The 16,482-nt window shown below is 40.4% G+C and overlaps 2 protein-coding genes across 4 annotated transcripts in view; one reads left to right on the top strand and one right to left on the bottom strand.

Annotated features, from left to right (window-relative positions):
- Nucleotides 1-9,111, top strand: part of NAA25 (N-alpha-acetyltransferase 25, NatB auxiliary subunit) — a 57,683-nt gene extending 48,572 nt beyond the window's left edge. For 2 of the 3 annotated variants that reach the window (XM_036449080.2, XM_036449078.2), the window contains 2 exons: nt 21-167; nt 2,993-9,111. In XM_036449080.2, coding sequence (XP_036304973.1) covers nt 21-167; nt 2,993-3,115 — 270 coding nt within the window. In that variant the 3' untranslated portion in view covers nt 3,116-9,111. Of the gene's footprint in view, nt 1-20; nt 168-269; nt 762-2,992 lie in introns of those variants that run through there. The other variant, XM_045585625.1, reaches the window with a different exon arrangement.
- Nucleotides 9,112-9,620: 509 nt separating this feature from the next.
- ERP29 (endoplasmic reticulum protein 29) lies at nt 9,621-16,390 on the bottom strand. Its single transcript, XM_036449101.2, has 3 exons — nt 16,177-16,390; nt 11,442-11,580; nt 9,621-10,392 (listed from the first exon to the last, which is right to left on the bottom strand). Exons 1-3 carry the CDS (start codon nt 16,318-16,320, stop codon nt 9,890-9,892), a joined length of 786 nt encoding a protein of 261 aa, XP_036304994.1. The 5' UTR covers nt 16,321-16,390; the 3' UTR covers nt 9,621-9,889.
- Between the last annotated feature and the right edge of the window lie 92 nt (nt 16,391-16,482).

Raw genomic sequence — 16,482 nt, 5'->3', positions numbered from 1 at the left:
TTTAAAAATGTTTTTTTCAGCCACCTGTCTTTACCAGTTTTCAAGACTATGTTTCTGGACTTCAGACTTTAATTTCCAATGTTGTGGATCATATTAAAGGGCTTGAAACACATCTAATTGCACTTAAACTTGAAGAACTTATTTTAGAAGACACTTCTCTCTCATTGGTAAGAGAATGTAGGCAATCAGCAATAAGTTATAAAGAAATATTAAAATGTTCTCTCTCATAAGGACATGTTAATTTTCAATTCATCATTCTCCCCTTACAGGAATTTTGATTAGAAGGTGCCTGCAGTAGTAGTTTGTTGAATCTTTGGGGGTGGGAGTGTGGGTGGTGCATGTCCCCTCCTTTATTTCCAACCCCTTTGTCCCCCAGTCCCCAGCCTCCAATCAGTCCCAGCCCCACTATCCAGAACCATTCCCATCTCTCTCTTCTGTATTTCTATGACACAATTGTATCTGCCATTAGACTCTAAGACTTTCAGGCACTGGGGAACTCGGTGAAGGCCTAGAAATTGAATCTAAAGAAATAGGTACATCCCAGATAGGTTCTGGCTTCCTTCCTTCCACTTGAGAAGAGAGACACTTGCTGTCCTTTTGGTATACTTTTCCATATAAGGAAATATGGTAACTTTTAGTTACAGATTTGGAACTGTTTAATTTTTTACTTTATAGACCAAATCCAAACTCTCTATTTGAAACTCACATCCCCTTTTCCGAATAATATAGAAAAACAAAAACTCAAAATTACAGCACTTATTTTTTTTCTTTTTTTTAATATATTTTATTAATTTTTACAGAGAGGAATTGAGAGGGATAGAGAGTTAGAAACATCGGTGAGAAAGATACATCGATCAGCTGCCTCTTGCACACACCTCACTGGGGATATGCCCACAACCATGGTACGTGCCTTGACCAAATCGAACCCAGAACCTTTCAGTCCGCAGGCCGACCCTCTATCCACTGAGCCAAACTGGCTGGGGCTCAATTTCTTTATAAAATGGAAATCATATTAATACCTACTTTTTAGGATTATAGTGAGGATTAAATAAATCAACAATGGCCTTTTATTACTTACTTTTTTAAAAATTGTTCTTCATTACTGAGTAGCACCAGCTATGAAATATAGGATCCATATAGTGCTGAGTACTTGTCTTTTGAATCAAAAAAAAAATTTTTTTCCAATTCATTTTCCATTAGGTTACTCTCCCCCCCTCTCCCCCCACCCCCTTCTTTTCTAAACTGGAAACATTCTAGAAGGCCTCTGGACTACCACTGCCAGTCCTGGTCTCCTTTCCTAAGAGTATCCGCTGAAACTGGTTGTGTGCCAAGATCGTTTCCCCCCCCCCTTCTTCTTTCATTTATATTCATAGAGAAAATACACAGTATTATATGTGTATTTTAAAAACCAACTGTTTTGTTTTTTTTTAATATATTTTATTGATTTTTTTACAGAAAGGAAGAGAGAGGGACAGAGAGTTAGAAACATCGATGAGAGAGAATCATCGATCAGCTGCCTCCTGCACACCCCCCACCGGGGACGTGCCCGCAACCAAGGCACATGCCCCTGACCGGAATCGAACCCAGGACCTTCCAGTCCGCAGGCCGATGCTCCATCCACTGAGCCAAACCGGTTTCGGCAAAAACCAACTGTTTTTAAAAAATATATATTTTATTGATTTTTTATAGAGAGGAAGGGAGAGGGATAGAGAGCTAGAAACGTCGATGAGAGAGAAACATCGACCAGCTGCCTCCTGCACACCCCCCACCGGGGATGTGCCCGCAACCAATGTACATGCCCCTGACAGGAATTGAACCTGGGACCTTTCAGTCCGCAGACCACTGAGCCAAACCGGTTTCGACACCAACTGGTTTTAATATAAACTTATAATGTGCTCTACTATGTTAGGTTTTCAAAATAAATGGTTCACTCTATTTTACTCGAAAGCTGGGCTTTTTTTCATTCAATCTTATATTCATGAGATCTGTTCAGGCTAATGCATATAGGCTAATCTTGTTCTTCTGAACAGCTGTTTAGTATTCAAAATATGTATGCACCACAGCCATTGGCTCTTTCAGGTTATTCTATAACTACTTTTATATACTGAATGAAATGTATTTGTACATGCTTTCTTATGCACATTTGTGTTTCTGATATTAGATCTCAAAGAGTAGTATTGGGTCATAAGATGTGCTTCCCTGGTTTCTTCCAGGCTTTGGAATACTGCCAACTTTATGTAAACCTAACTAGTTCTCAGTCAACCTCCTTTCTGTGTTTGAATACTCCCGTCCCCTTTGTTTTTTATACTCTCTACCACAAGTCAAATGAGCAGCAAATATTTAACCCACACAACTGAGTAGGCTGAGGAAAGCTTTGCTCATTTTTTAATTATTTGGCCCCTAGAACTCATGGACTTTTCAATATGGAGAGAGACTTGATTATAACTAAAAATTATGATACTATTAAATTTGATGCTTATATATAAGCATAACTCTCCCTCTCCTTTTCCCTCCCTCTCTTCCTCTCCATCTGTTCCTCTCTCTAACCATGTCCCGGGTTATGATTAAAATAATAATAATAATAATAATAATAAATAAAATTTCTACATTTTTTTCTGATGAAATTAATCAGAAATCTCAATTTTTCCACCTTGTATAGCTCATAAGAAAGTAGTGATTTTGTGTTCATTAGTTACAATTTTCTACTTTTGTTGATGGAAGCTTCTCATTAGAAATGTCAGGTTTTTTTTCACTTTATATAATAATGACAAAGGCTACTTGAAATAAAGAATGCCTCAGTGAAAAATCACATGGAAAATATACATCTGTAATGAGCTTTTGCCTTTGCATTTTATGAAATTGAAAATGACACTCCCTTCTGATGGAGTTTGTGGTCAGACAAAGGTAATGGTAATTTTAATTTATAGCTGAGGAACTGTAATCTGGGGGAATGCTTTCTGAGCAGGACCACTAATTCTTGTCTCCTTTGTAGGAAGAAAGAAAGTTTTCAAAGACTGTGCAAGGGAAGGTGCAAAGCAGTTATCTGCACTCACTTCTGGAAATTGGGGAGCTGCTGAAAAAAAGACTTGAAACCACAAAGAAACTAAAAATTTAAGGAAGTATGAACCACAGGCACTATTGATGCTTTGGCAGAAAAAGATATCATCTTCCCAGGCAAAAATCTATATGGTTGACCACCATTTGAATCCAGAACTTCCTCATAAAATGCATGAAGGACTTTGATTGTGAATTAATTTTTTAGGGTATTAAATGTATACAACTGATTAAATTATTGTACATATACCAGAAGCAGGACCCTCATCTGGGTTTGACCACTTTTTATACATGTTCATATGCATTTGACAGCCACAAGAGAACCCCACTTTTCTTCTGTCCTTCTCTCACCAGAAACACCTGGTGGAGGAGGGTCCTATAAAAGCAGTGATAGAAATTAAGCATAAAGTGTCAACGTCAGAGCAGCTGAATGGCACTGCCCTTACAGCAGTGGACATTTTGATTTGGTCTTTGAGCCTGTTTGGAAGCAGAAAGGAGAAGTATTGGGGGACCATAAGTAGGAGCAGGCCCTTTGTCCACATTAGCATTTTGTTTTTGAGGCTCCCTCAGCTGCTTGGCTTCTGCAGAACCCAAGGCAGGTACCCAAAGGGCCTCAGATGAAATTTGGCATAAGCATCTGCCACTGAAGGCCACCACTCAGACAACCACAGGTGCTCATTTTCTGGCTGAATAGTCCTGCTAGTCAAGGCGTCCCCATCCTAGCTCAGGTGAGAGAGATCGCAGACAGGCTTCTACGGCTTCTGTTTCTGTGCAGCTGTTTGGAGGGGAAAGCAGTGCAGACCACTTCTAAGCCTGCTGAGGACTAGTTTGTCTTTTATCTCTTTGGGAAACATGGGAATCACTTTTAAAGAAGAGAAGTGTACATAATTTATGCAGGCAAGTGTAATACCAATGTCATTGGTTTTGTGAGATATATATATATGTATATGTATATGCTTTTACATATATATGTATATTTTTAAGCATATATGTGTGTGTGTGTGTGTGTGTGTGTATGTACAAACCAAATATATATATATACACACACACACACACACATATATGCTTGAAAATAAAGATATAATACTTTTAGTGTTGTTTTTTCTAAGTGGGGGGTTTGAGAAGGAAGGACTTAACCTAGGCTTTAAGTTATAGGCTGGCAAAGGAAATGTTCTTCATTGGTTTGGAGGTTCAGTTTACCACAGGCTTGAGAATTACACCAGGATGGTGTATGAGTTATCCACCTGGAGCTCCCAAAGACGACAGCTTCTGAAGTAGATCTGACAGAAAAGATAAACATTGCTCTTGAAAATGTTATACAGTTTATATAATTCCTTTGGTAACTTTTTTGTATTTGAGCCTGTGCTTCTGTTTTTGGTCTTTGTTACCTAAATACTGTTAAAGTTAATAATTTTGTAAGAGCAAAGAAATGAATTTGATGAGGAAATTCAAGCATCTGGTGGAGGATTGGTCTTGAAGACCTTAAATGTCCTTTCAATGTCCTCACTTCTGTGAAATGTGATACTTTTTTCTTCCAAAAGCAATTGGATGAGGGCTTGGGAAGTCTCTGTATGCAACACAATTGTGTTTTGTCTCCTCATCTTGACTTTCTTAGACTTACAATTTGATAGGGTGATTAATAACTGTTTAAACCCAAAGGAAATTTATAAGAAAATTACTGCATTACTCATTTAAAATAAGACTTGTTGGAAATCTTAATCCATCAAGTAATTTCAAAATACTGTTTTTGATGTCAGTTGGTAACCACGGCTGTCACACCTCATCCCCAAAGGTAGAACTGATCAAGATGAATTGAAAATATTGATTCCAAATGTAATTTAATGACAACATATCATAATTTCATAAAACAACGGCCTTGTTTAGATGGAATTTTGTGTTTGTATAGGGGTGGGGGGTATGTGTGTATGGCATGTGTTTTCAAAATGATGTTTCTTTGAATATCCAAAAATACTGTACATAAAAGTGGAAATGCTCTTTGAAACGTCTTCAACTGACCTTGATCAATCTAGCATGTGTGTGTTCAGTGGGCTGGCCTTGGTCCTCAGGGACAGTGTGACTCCAGTGTCTACCTAACTAGTCTCTTGCTTGGGACCTCTACTAGAAACTCAAACGGTGGCTTTTAGAGGCAGTGTTAAGTTGAGGTTATGTTTCCTTTGTTACTTGCTGATTTTCCTACTAAACGTAGCATTTCAATTAGAGCCAACCTCTTGTGTTTTGAGAAAATTGTAAAAAGAATGAAATTATGCAGAAATGGCCAATATCTTTTATTAATCTGTTTTTTTGGAAACTGTCATGCACTATAAATTGTGTACAGTTAAATATATATATATATATATATTCTTACATGAGTAAAAAGCAACCTCTCCAGCCATCGTATGTCATTGGTATTTGAAGAGAATTCTTAAATAACCCACTGCTGCTGCTGCTGTTTTTTGGTTTGTATGGATTTTTTGTTTTGTTTTTGTGTGGTAAATTGCTATTTAAAAAAAAAAAAGGAAAGGAGAGAAACACGACTACTGTTTACAGACTGAAAAATTACTGCTTTTTTATACTACTGAGAATCTTAAGTTAAAACTCTTCAAAGCAAACATTTGGTTTAAATCATTTATCTGATGTGGATTAAAGGTAGATAAGTTTTTAGTGTTCTCCAAACAGTGAAAAATGTACAAATGCCTAGCTGTGTTGCCCATCAATTTTGTATATTTTCATAATTTTAATTGTTCAAATTGCATTATATTTTGCAATCACTATGTTAAATCTGGATTTGTCTTTCATTTTAACTTTTAATATAAAAAAGGGGTTTCAGTGTATCTACGGCCTTCTTATTGAAACTCTTCCTACTTATTTGATGTGATTTATTAAAATGGGAAGTATATTCTTCCTTTTTCAGAATTAAGCATAGGAAAACTACTTTAAACTGGATGGGTTAATTTATATAAACAACTTTAAGTTGGCATTTCTGCCTTGTTCATTTTTGTTCAGATTCCTAGAAGCTACCTTTTATTTTTTCTACCTTTTAAATGGTATTAATTCACTTCAATTTTGTACTCAGTGTTACGTTCCTCAGCAAAATTGTAATATTTGTGAATTTAAAATTTATTTTGCAAGGCCACTAGTCTTTTTTTTTTTTTTTTTTTTTTTAAGTAGTGCCTTGCATGCTAGCATTCAATAATTCAATATATATATATATTGTGCACTTACTTTACTACATGCCACATTGCATTTTGGGCTCTGCTGATGTAATGGTGGGACCGGATATCCTAGTTAGTGGCTGAGGTGGGTTAAGTAACAAGAAACAATAGCTTATAATTAAGTTGTTTAATAAAATGAATCAGGGTAAGTGATAAACTGGGTCATGAGAGGATGCTTTGAGTGCTGCCATCTGATTGGAATGAGGAAGAGTCAGCCATGGGAAAAGGAATGCAAATGCAAAGACCCCAAGGCAGCAAAACAGCTAAGCATATTCCAGTGACTGGAAAAAATAAAGGGCTCAAGTAGCGGGAACTTCCTGGAAAGAGAGGTAGGGTTTGAGTAGAGGGGATCAGAGCAATGAGGCCAGGGGCAGGAATGTGATCCAGATTTGGTGGGAAGTTAACGATGTTTGTAGATAAGTTGACATGACATCCAAGAGGACTTGAATCCACAGGTGAAGACCTAGTTTATTCAGCCGCATTGACAACACAGTGTAAAGGAGATGTTTTTCTTCAAGTTTCCCTTTTGTCCTGTGATCACTAAGTGCTCCTATTTGAGCCCTGAGAAGTCAGTTTTTGCCTGTTTCCATCCCACTATTTTCCTTTAGCAAAAGGTGAGTGCTTGGATATATTTTAATGCCATTTTTTAACTTTTCCCAAAAGGTGGGCTCAGGGTTTTTTTTGTGTGTGTGTTTTTTTTTCATGTTCCCTATTGTTTAGATGCTATCACTGTGTAATGCAGACATGTACTAGTATGTCATACAAGTGGAAGGTAAGCAACTGTGAGCCAAATGCTTATAAAAATTATTTGTGGGATGCCTAACGTACTTTAGGAGTTTATGCTTCAGAAGCACAGAACTTCTTTGTAACTTCCAGCTTCCACATATCCCAGTTAGAGTGGGTCCCAGGTAAGGTACAATGAGAAAAGTAGTTACTGCATATGAGATTATTATTTAAGACCACCCAGTGAGGCAAGGGTTGAATAAAATTAAAAATCTGAAGCTTGGACAAAATTAGCTAAAATCCAGACACACACACACACCATCTCACATTCTTAGTCTTGATGGCCATGTTAAAATTCCCATTCTGTCTTGGTTCTCTACTGAATAACCAATCTTTCCTGATATGATTCTAATGTCAACATTTGTGGCAAATGCCAAGGACTATTTGTAAATTAAAAACATTCTTAGCAATAATTGAGATAACTTACAAGTTCCCTAGGATGGGATTGTAGTGAGTTCAAGGTTTCATTTGCTTCAGGTAATCTGGAAATTCCCTAAAAGTTATATATATACTTGCTTTATTCTGGGAAACCAGTCCATAGCCTTCATTATAAGCAGCATTTGAGCCACATATTATTTAATGAGATGCAAAAAAGTAAAAGGGAGGAACCCTTATTATTCAATTAAATGAATAGGAAGGAAGTGCCAGGGAAGACTGGATTTTATGTGGCATATGCAAATTGTTCAAATTCTAAACTAGAAATAAAGCCCATCTTTATTGAAAAAGATTTGATACAAAGAGCCTCTGATGTATGATAGTCCAGTCCTGTCCAACAATCCATGTATATTATATACTCATGGTATATATTATCCATTAGACCCATCTAATGAAGTACCCTTGGATGTGTTACCACCTTTATTCCTTTCACATTGAGATGAAACCACATTCAGGAATGTTTGAAAAATTTAGTTCTTTACCAGTCATTTGTCTTCCGTAAGACAGTGAATATTTTGTTCTTTGGAAATGACTGTTTTAGATAGATTAAAAAAACAAATTAAACTGAAAGTAAGTTTGCCAGTGAAAAGCATCCAAAAAAAAAAAAAAATCAAGGTTTTCATTTAGAATTTAAGTAAGGAAAATATTGAAATTATTGGGCTAACTATATGCTATATTCTTTTGTCAATGTTGAGAGTATATGCACTGGTTATAGGCAGGCATTTAGGTTGAGCATCTTTTACTTAATGGAGTTGTTAGCCTAAGCTACCACACTTGTTTTTGTTCCATCAACTTAAACACATAGGTTTTCCTGCATTTTTCTTTCCAGTGAGTTTAAATACCAATGTGGTTAAAATGAAGGAACAATCCTATTTGCTGCCTTTGTTCAACTTAATATCTTTTGGTGCAATTTGAGGAACGGTAGTCTGATAATTTTCAAACAGTAAACATAAAAATGGGGATATTAATGACTTTTACCATTGCATATACTATTCATCCAGAGAACAAATTTTAAAGTTAGTATAATGCTCCTCCCTATGTTAAAATTTTATTTTATTTGGAAGACTCATAGATTTCTTGTTTCACTTATTTATGCATTCTTTGGTAGTTTCTTGTATGTGCCCTGACCGGGGATCAAACCCACAACCTTGGCATATTGGGATGAGGCTCTAACAACTGAGTGACCTGGACAGGGCTCCCTCTGCTTTAAAAAAAAAAAAAAGTTGGTACTTTGTGAGAGTGAGAAAGTAACTTAGATGGCAAACAATTCCTTTTCCTTTTAAATTCCCACATTGGACTGATTTGTATTACTTAGCTATCTAAAATTGATCTAGAAAAAAACCCTCTATCAGATTATATCAGCACAACTAAGAATTTCCTACATTTATCTTATGAAGTATGGAAAAAATTACACTGAGGTTTATTAATGTTGCCATTCAGTTTTAAAGACAAGAAAATGTGGACAATGCAACCTACCACCCAGAACCAGTCCCCTTGAGTCTGAAAATTGGAGGAAAGTAATCAAGGCAGGCCTTGAACTGGGACAGAACAGCTTCTACATTGTTATCAGGATAGTCTGTTACCCTGGTAGAGTAGAATCCATACCAGCCAAAATTAGAAAATAAAGTAGCCCTAACCAGTTTGGCTCAGTGGATAGAATGTCGGCCTGCAGACTGATGGGGTCCCATGTTTGATTCCGGTCAAGGTCATGTACCTTGGTTCCGGGCACATCCCCAGTAGGGGGTGTTGCAGGAAGCAGCTGATTGATGTTTCCCTTTAATCGATGTTTCTAACTCTATCCCTTGTCCTTCTTCTCTGTAAAAAAACAAACAAACCAATAAAATATATTAAAAAAAATAAAAGTCAAAGGAGAAAGCAGGTCATAGTCTAAAGCACATGTGTCAAACACAAGGCCCGCGGGCCAAATCCGTCCCGCCAGGCCTTGCAATGTGGCCCGCACCGCGCTGTCATCACTGCACTCCGCTGCGTTTCCATCACAATGACAGTTTATGACTGTTCAGTAAACCATTCGGCACGCGATTTAGGCTGGATTTTAGATTTTGGCCCCTTCTCTGATTAAGTTCGACACCCCTAGTCTAAAGGATAATTTGTGAAAGAAAACTGAATAGTTTAAGGTCCACTCAACCAAAACATGGAAACTTTAATTGGGTTAGAATTACACCTTTCAAGAATGTGGGCAGTACATTCTTTATAGCACCAATTCCTTCTGAGGAAATTCATAAGCCATTTGAGTAAGTGTTTCGCTGTACCTGGACTAGCTATAGAGATGTTCCAAGCATGGTCATATCAGCATCAATGTCTGGGCATCCCAGAAAGGTCTCAGCCAGCAGGAAACTCTTCCCTCCCCACCCACACCAAACTCTGGAAAACCCTAAGGTCCCTTTTTACAGCTCTTCCTTCTCGGCCCCCTTCTTCTGGAAGGCAGTCAAGATGTTTAAGCTCTTCTGGAGCTCTTCCTTCTTCCCATCGCTCATCTTGTTCTTCTCAATCAGCTTGGTGATCCGGGTCATCTCTGATGTTGGGAAGTCCTCGCCTTGGTCTAAGACCTTCCCCATGACCTTCAGGTACTGCTCAGCCCACTTCTTCTCAGTCTCCTTCACGCTTGCCAGGTTGTCCTGCCCTCTTTTCAAGAGGGCCCGGCGGGCCTCCACGCCAGAGGCCCTGATGAACTCCCCAGCAAGGGCATCGTATGTAGGCAGGCAACCAGGCATACCTAGGTAGATCCCTTGCCCCTTTAGCCAGCGCTGGATGGCTCCAACCTTAACAGGCCCGCTGTATTGGATTGGGTTCTCAAAGTCCCCATCCCGGAAGAGGTAGAAGATTGGGTAGTTCTCTTTGTCCAACTTGTATTTCTCACTTAGCTCCATATTCAGCTTGTCGCCATAATCTGTGAACAGAAACCAGATGTGAGGAGCAAGACCACGAGGAATGTGGGGCAGAAGATTGTTATGAGGCCTATCTGAGCTGAGAGGAAGAGGCATGTTGGTTGTGTCTGAATTCCTCCTTGCTACTTCCTAGCCATGTGCCATTAGTCAAGCCACATTTAACTTCTCTGTACTCCATTTTCCTCATCTGAAAAATGGTACTTCTGAGTGTCTGAGATGCCCTCTAGGTGCCAGGTACTGTTCTAAGTGCTGGAGATCTAGTTGTGATTAAGAGTATAAAGCTCTCTGACCTCAAGGAGCTCATATTCTTCTAAGAGAGAGAAAGAAAGATGATAAACAAATGAACATAAGTGATTAGCGCCACGATGAAAACAAAAACGGAGTGTGAGCTTAGTGGGGGCTGAGGCATTCCAGCTGGGAGGAAACAGAGAGGGAAGAACCCACTGCACTTGGGAATAAATAGTTAGGTGGAATGTTCTGGATGAGCCACGTCCTCCCCTACAGCCTGGAGCTTCATTATAACAGGTGGACAATATGTCTTACTTTTCAAGTGGGATTCAAGAGAAGTTTAAAAATGCAATATCTATATGTCTTTACAGACTGCAAACTGCTAACTGTTGGCCACTATTATTATTATTAAAGCTGTCCCTGAGGTTGACAGCTGTCCTTGGTTTAGTGGCAACTCCTGGTTCTGAGCTGCAGCAAGACAGAAGAATGGACTGTGCTGTCCCGCAGGAGGCATGGTTCCCCCTCTGACCACAGTCCCTGAAAGAGCTCCAAGTTCTCACAGTAAATTTAATGTCAGTGAAGGTTGGAGGGTGAGGAATGGTGGATTCCCTTCCCTAAGGCACCCATGAGGCGGAGCAGAGGTTCTGTGGTCACAGAATCTGCTCAAGAGAAGCTTGCCATGGTTTCTTGAGAGGTCATGACCCCATTTTTACTTAGTGTGTGACTCAGACAGAAAGGTGCTGGGCATTCCCTCTAAAAGTAGGGAAATAACTCTTAGCTTCCTCCCCCTCTGCCCTTCCCAGTCACCTGGACTTGTTCATACCTGAAATTCCCACCTCTGCCACCAAGAGATCATCACTGGAGGCTGAGTTTTCGGCCAGACGCTTGAACTCATCCTGCTTCTCACCGTAGGGGTACTGGGTGTCGAACTTCACCAAGACGAACTTGCTTTTGGGAATGACCTGAAGGTATACAGAATTGAGTGGACAGGGGGTTCCAGGAATTGTCGGGGCTAACTGCCTTTCCCAATGAACTCCTAGTTAAGAAACAGAGTGGAAACCAAGCCCATAAAGGAGACAAGATCTCAATTACTAATATTCGTTCATTCACCTATAGATTCATTTAACAATTTATATGCTGGGTACTCCATTTAGATGCTTATTCACACAAATCAAAGACAAATACAGCCGAAACCGGTTTGGCTCAGTGGATAGAGCATCGGCCTGTAGACTAAACGGCCCCAGGTTCGATTCCGGTCAAGGGCATGTACCTTGGTTGCGGGCACATCCCCAGTAGGGGGTGTGCAGGAGGCAGCAGATCAATGTTTCTCTCTCATTGATGTTTCTCTCTATCCCTTTCCCTTCCTCTCTGTAAAAAATCAATAGAATATATTTAAAAAATAAAATAAAAAAAATTCCCCACAACTATGTGCAATCATCACTAATATCTAGTTCCAGAACATTTTCAACCTGAAACAGAACCACATACCCATTAAGCAGCCATTCCCCAGTCCTCCTTCCCCCCAATCCCTATTATCCATTAATCTACTTTGTCTCTATGGATTTGTTTACTCTGATGGAATTATACACTGTGGCTTCCCTCTTTCACTTAGCATGTTTTCAAAGTTAATCCATGTTGCAGCATGCATCGATATTTCATTTATATCTGTGGCCAAATAAAGATTCCATTGTATAAATAGACCAATTTGCTTAGCCATTCATCAGTTGGTGGACATTTGGGGTATTTCAACCTTTTTTTTGTGAATATCTGTTAGGAATATTCACGTACAAATTTTTGTTTTTATACTTGTCTTCATTTCTTTGGGGTATATACTTAGGAGTGGATCTGAGAGGTCATGTGGTAATTCTACATTTGACGTATGGAGGGATACCAAGGACTTCTTTTGATGGTTTCTTCCAATGCATATATTTGATCTAACAAACCGTCTTTGATCAGTAACACTGCCTTCTCTTTCTCCAACAGAATTTTTTCTAATCAAAGTGATCATTTCCTCAGTGTTTCATCGAAGGCAATCACTGTCCTTAATTAAGTCAAGCTGACATCATTCCAGTTTTTGTTAGTCTTTGTTCCTTATTGTGTGTTGGTGTCTTGTTTAGTTTTAGGTTTTAAAAAATATTTTACACTGCCTAGGGGGACAAGGGGAGAGGGAGAAGCCACCAGAACAGGTCATCTTTAAGTAGCCACTGACCCCCAAAATTCTGAGCTCTGGGGGCCTAAAAGCAAGAAAGACTTAAAATGTAAATCAGATCATATCCCTCTGGCCCAGCTAGCCTTATTTCAATTCAATACACTGAACTCATTCCCACTTAGGGCCTTTTCATTTTCTGTCTCTGGCTGGGTTGCTCTTTCCCTAGTTTTTCTATGATTGTCTAACATTCAAAGTTCCGTTCATATATCCCCTCCTAATGGAGGTCCCCCCTCCACTCATACCACACTCTCTCTCTTACCCTGTTCTACTTTCTTTGCTGTATTTAATCACTCTGAAATCCTTATTTGCTTGTCTGTCTGTCCTCTCCACTAGAATGTACTTATGAGAATAAGGATCTTGCCTGACCTGTTTTCTGCTGTATCCCTATTGCCCAACAGTACCTGTATATAGCAGATGCTCTGAAAATATTTGCTAAATGAACAAAACTAGGACAGACTTTGGTAGCAGACGCTACATGTTCAGTGGGAAAACGATTTTAAAAGCACAACACATGATCTCTATCTGCAAGGGGCGTACATTTGCATTATGGAATAACAATAATGTTAATATTATTAATATGGAATAAATTAACACAGTGTTCTACTGTTTAAAGAGAATTAAGAGGCCTCCATCTTTTACTTTCACCTTCTGTTAGAATGGTTTTGAATGGCAAGCATTTGTACAATACATTTTTTTCTTATTTTTTTTACCCAGTCTGTACCTCTTAATTGCTTTAGGTATCTCTTTTCTTTCTTTCTTTTTTTTAAAATATATTTTTAAATTTTTAAATATATTTTATTGATTTTTTACAGAGAGGAAGGGAGAGGGATTGAGAGTTAGAAACATCGATGAGAGAAACATCGATCAGCTGCCTGCCTCCTGCACACCCTCTACTGGGGATGTGCCTGTATCCAAGGTACATGCTCTTAACTGGAATCAAACTTGGGACCATTCAGTCTGCAGACCTACACTCTATCCACTGAGCCAAACCAGTCAGGGCTCTCACTCTTTTCTTTATCCTTAAGGAATTGGCTCCACCATAACCTATATTTAGGCAACTTCTTCAATATACAACATTGATGTTTCTATTTCTCCCTCTTTGAGATCAATAAAAATATATTTAAAAACAAAGAATTTAAAAAAAAGAAGAAGAAAAAGGACAGGGTCTCATCACTAGTGATGGAGAAGGGCAAGAAACAAAGACATTGGAAATCACTTAAAGGCAGAGCATGGGCCAAGGCCCTGGACATAACATTAGGAAGCCCCCCTTTTGTTCAATAATAATGAGAAGAGTGAGATTTAGAAAGGGACCAGATAAAACATTTATTCATTCAACATATTATTACTGAATATCTTCTATGTGACATGTAACCTGCTAGGTTGTGCAGATGATAAATAAACAAATAGGCAAGGTAGTTCTTCCCAAGCATACAATATTCTAAGTGTGGAAAATGATAAAATAGACAAGAAAAAAAATCGGCAATGAGTGAGCTCTACACATTAATCAAACGGGGTGATGTGACTGGCATTTTAGGCTAGGGGGTGGGGAAATCAAGGAAGGACTTTAAGATCTTAATATTTGCCCTAGCCAGTTTAGCTCAGTAGAGAGTCGGCTTGAGGATTGAAGGATCCCCGGTTCAATTCCGGCCAAAGGCGCAGGCCTGGGTTGGGGGCTCCATCCCCAGTTGGGGCATGCAAGAGGCAGCTGATCAATGATTCTCGCACATCTTTGATGTTTCTGTCTTTCTCCTTCTCCCTTCCTCTCCGAAATCAACAAAAAAATAAAGAAGATAATATTTAACTTAAGTCTGAATAGAAGAAACCACTCTTCAAAGAATGTTCTAGTCACAAGTGCAAAGGCCCTAATGCAGTAACGAGCTAGGAATGTTTAAACAGCAAAAAATGTGTGGCTGGAGCAGAGGAGACAAAAAGAATGGTAGGAGATTAAAGGCGAGAGACGCAACTTGGACTGAGAGGAGGCTCCTGTAATGATTGCATTGACCAGGGTGGTAGCAGTAAAGATGGTGAGGCAAAGTGATTAGGAAATAGTTTCCTTTACAGCGCAAAGCCTCCCTCTAAGTCACACTTGGTCTGTGATGTTATCCCAGACCCATGTTTGGCGGTAGAGGTGTCACTTTGCCAATAAAGGTCCCAAAAGCATAGGGTATTGTGGGCTGACAACCAGCTAGCCATACCTACACTTTTAAATTCTTGAAACTTTGCCTTGAATAGGCCACACGTGCCAAACGCACAAGAATCCCCCCCCCTTTTTTTTTAAAATATATTTTATTTTTACAGAGAGGAAGGGAGAGAGATAGTTAGAAACATCGATGAGAGAGAAACATCGATCAACTGCCTTCTGCACACCACCCAATGGGGATGTGCCCGCAATCAAGGTACATGCCTTTGACCAGAATCGAACCTGGGACCCTTCAGTCCGCAGGCTGACGCTCTATCCCCTGAGCCACACTGGTTTCGGCAAGAAACCCTTTTGAAAATAGGAAGGGTTCAGGCACTTGAGATGGATTTAGAACTCCACTTGTAGGTTTCACTTCCCCAGCAATGGGTACAAATTAAGAAAATAAAATGACGGACTCTCTCTCAAACCCTTAGTTTGCCCATCTTGTAAACAAATTAGAAGGCTGCCAGTGGGTGAAGACAGGTGAAAGAGGAGAGGGGTTGAGACTGCATTCTGCCTTCAATATTTCCAACGGCCATTTATCCAGGCCAGGACCCCAAATTCTGTAAACTTGGGTGCAGAGGGGGGAAAGGGGGGGATAGTGGCAATCCTTCTATGCCTTGACCCTTGTCCTCAGGCCCAATATTTCCTGTAGAGTGGTAGAACCGAAGCTCATTCTTAATTCTTGCACTTTTCAAGGAGACGCAGGCTATCTGGACATTATTTGCATCCTGCAAAGCTGGCTGCAATCCACGCTAAGAGGAGAGGGGCGCAGAAATGCAAGCTCACAAGACTGGTTTCTACCTCGCCGCCCAACCACAGCCGGTGCGGTGGCGCCCGCCTGGCACCGCCCTCCGGGTCTCCCACTTGGGACTCCAGGATTGGGTCTCGCCTGACACCGCCCCCTCCCCATGGGCGAAGGGAAGCTGCATCTTTCACAAAAGAGGAAGCAAATGAACATTCTGCAAAGGCGAGGGAGCGCAGGGGCCCTGGGGCTTGTAAAACCCCACCCCATGGTCATGCTATGGCGTCGGCCCAGAGTCCACCAGCCCGATACGATGGTGGGGAGCCCCGAGGACGTAGTCACAGACCACCTCGAGCCAGCCCTCTGTCCCTGGCGTCACCCACGGTGCGCGCTCCCCTGGGCGCGATGTCCCCCGCCCCCGTTACCTTGTAGAAAGTGACTGTATCCAGGGGAAGGGCGCCCTTGGTGTGCAGGCCGCTGCTGCCCTGCGGAGCGGAGAGAAGCTGGAGGAACAAGAAAAAGGGAAGCAGTGGGGAGAGGGAAGAGGAGCGGGAGAGAGCAGCAGCCATAGCGCCGGATACTGGCAGTGAGAGCTAGTAAGGCTGTAGCGGAGAAGGCGCAGGGTCGGGAGCACGTGACCAGGAGGCCCCGCCCCCGAGGCTCACGCCCGCCTAGGACGAGAGGGAGGGGCCACGTGAGGGGCGGGGAAATAGATTGGGCTGCTGTGTGTG

Source organism: Pipistrellus kuhlii, unplaced genomic scaffold (genome assembly GCF_014108245.1).
Source record: "Pipistrellus kuhlii isolate mPipKuh1 unplaced genomic scaffold, mPipKuh1.p scaffold_m20_p_20, whole genome shotgun sequence".
NCBI classification, from domain to species: Eukaryota; Metazoa; Chordata; class Mammalia; order Chiroptera; family Vespertilionidae; genus Pipistrellus; species Pipistrellus kuhlii.
Note: the sequence above shows the minus strand (reverse complement) of the source record. Positions and strands in the feature narration are given on the sequence as shown.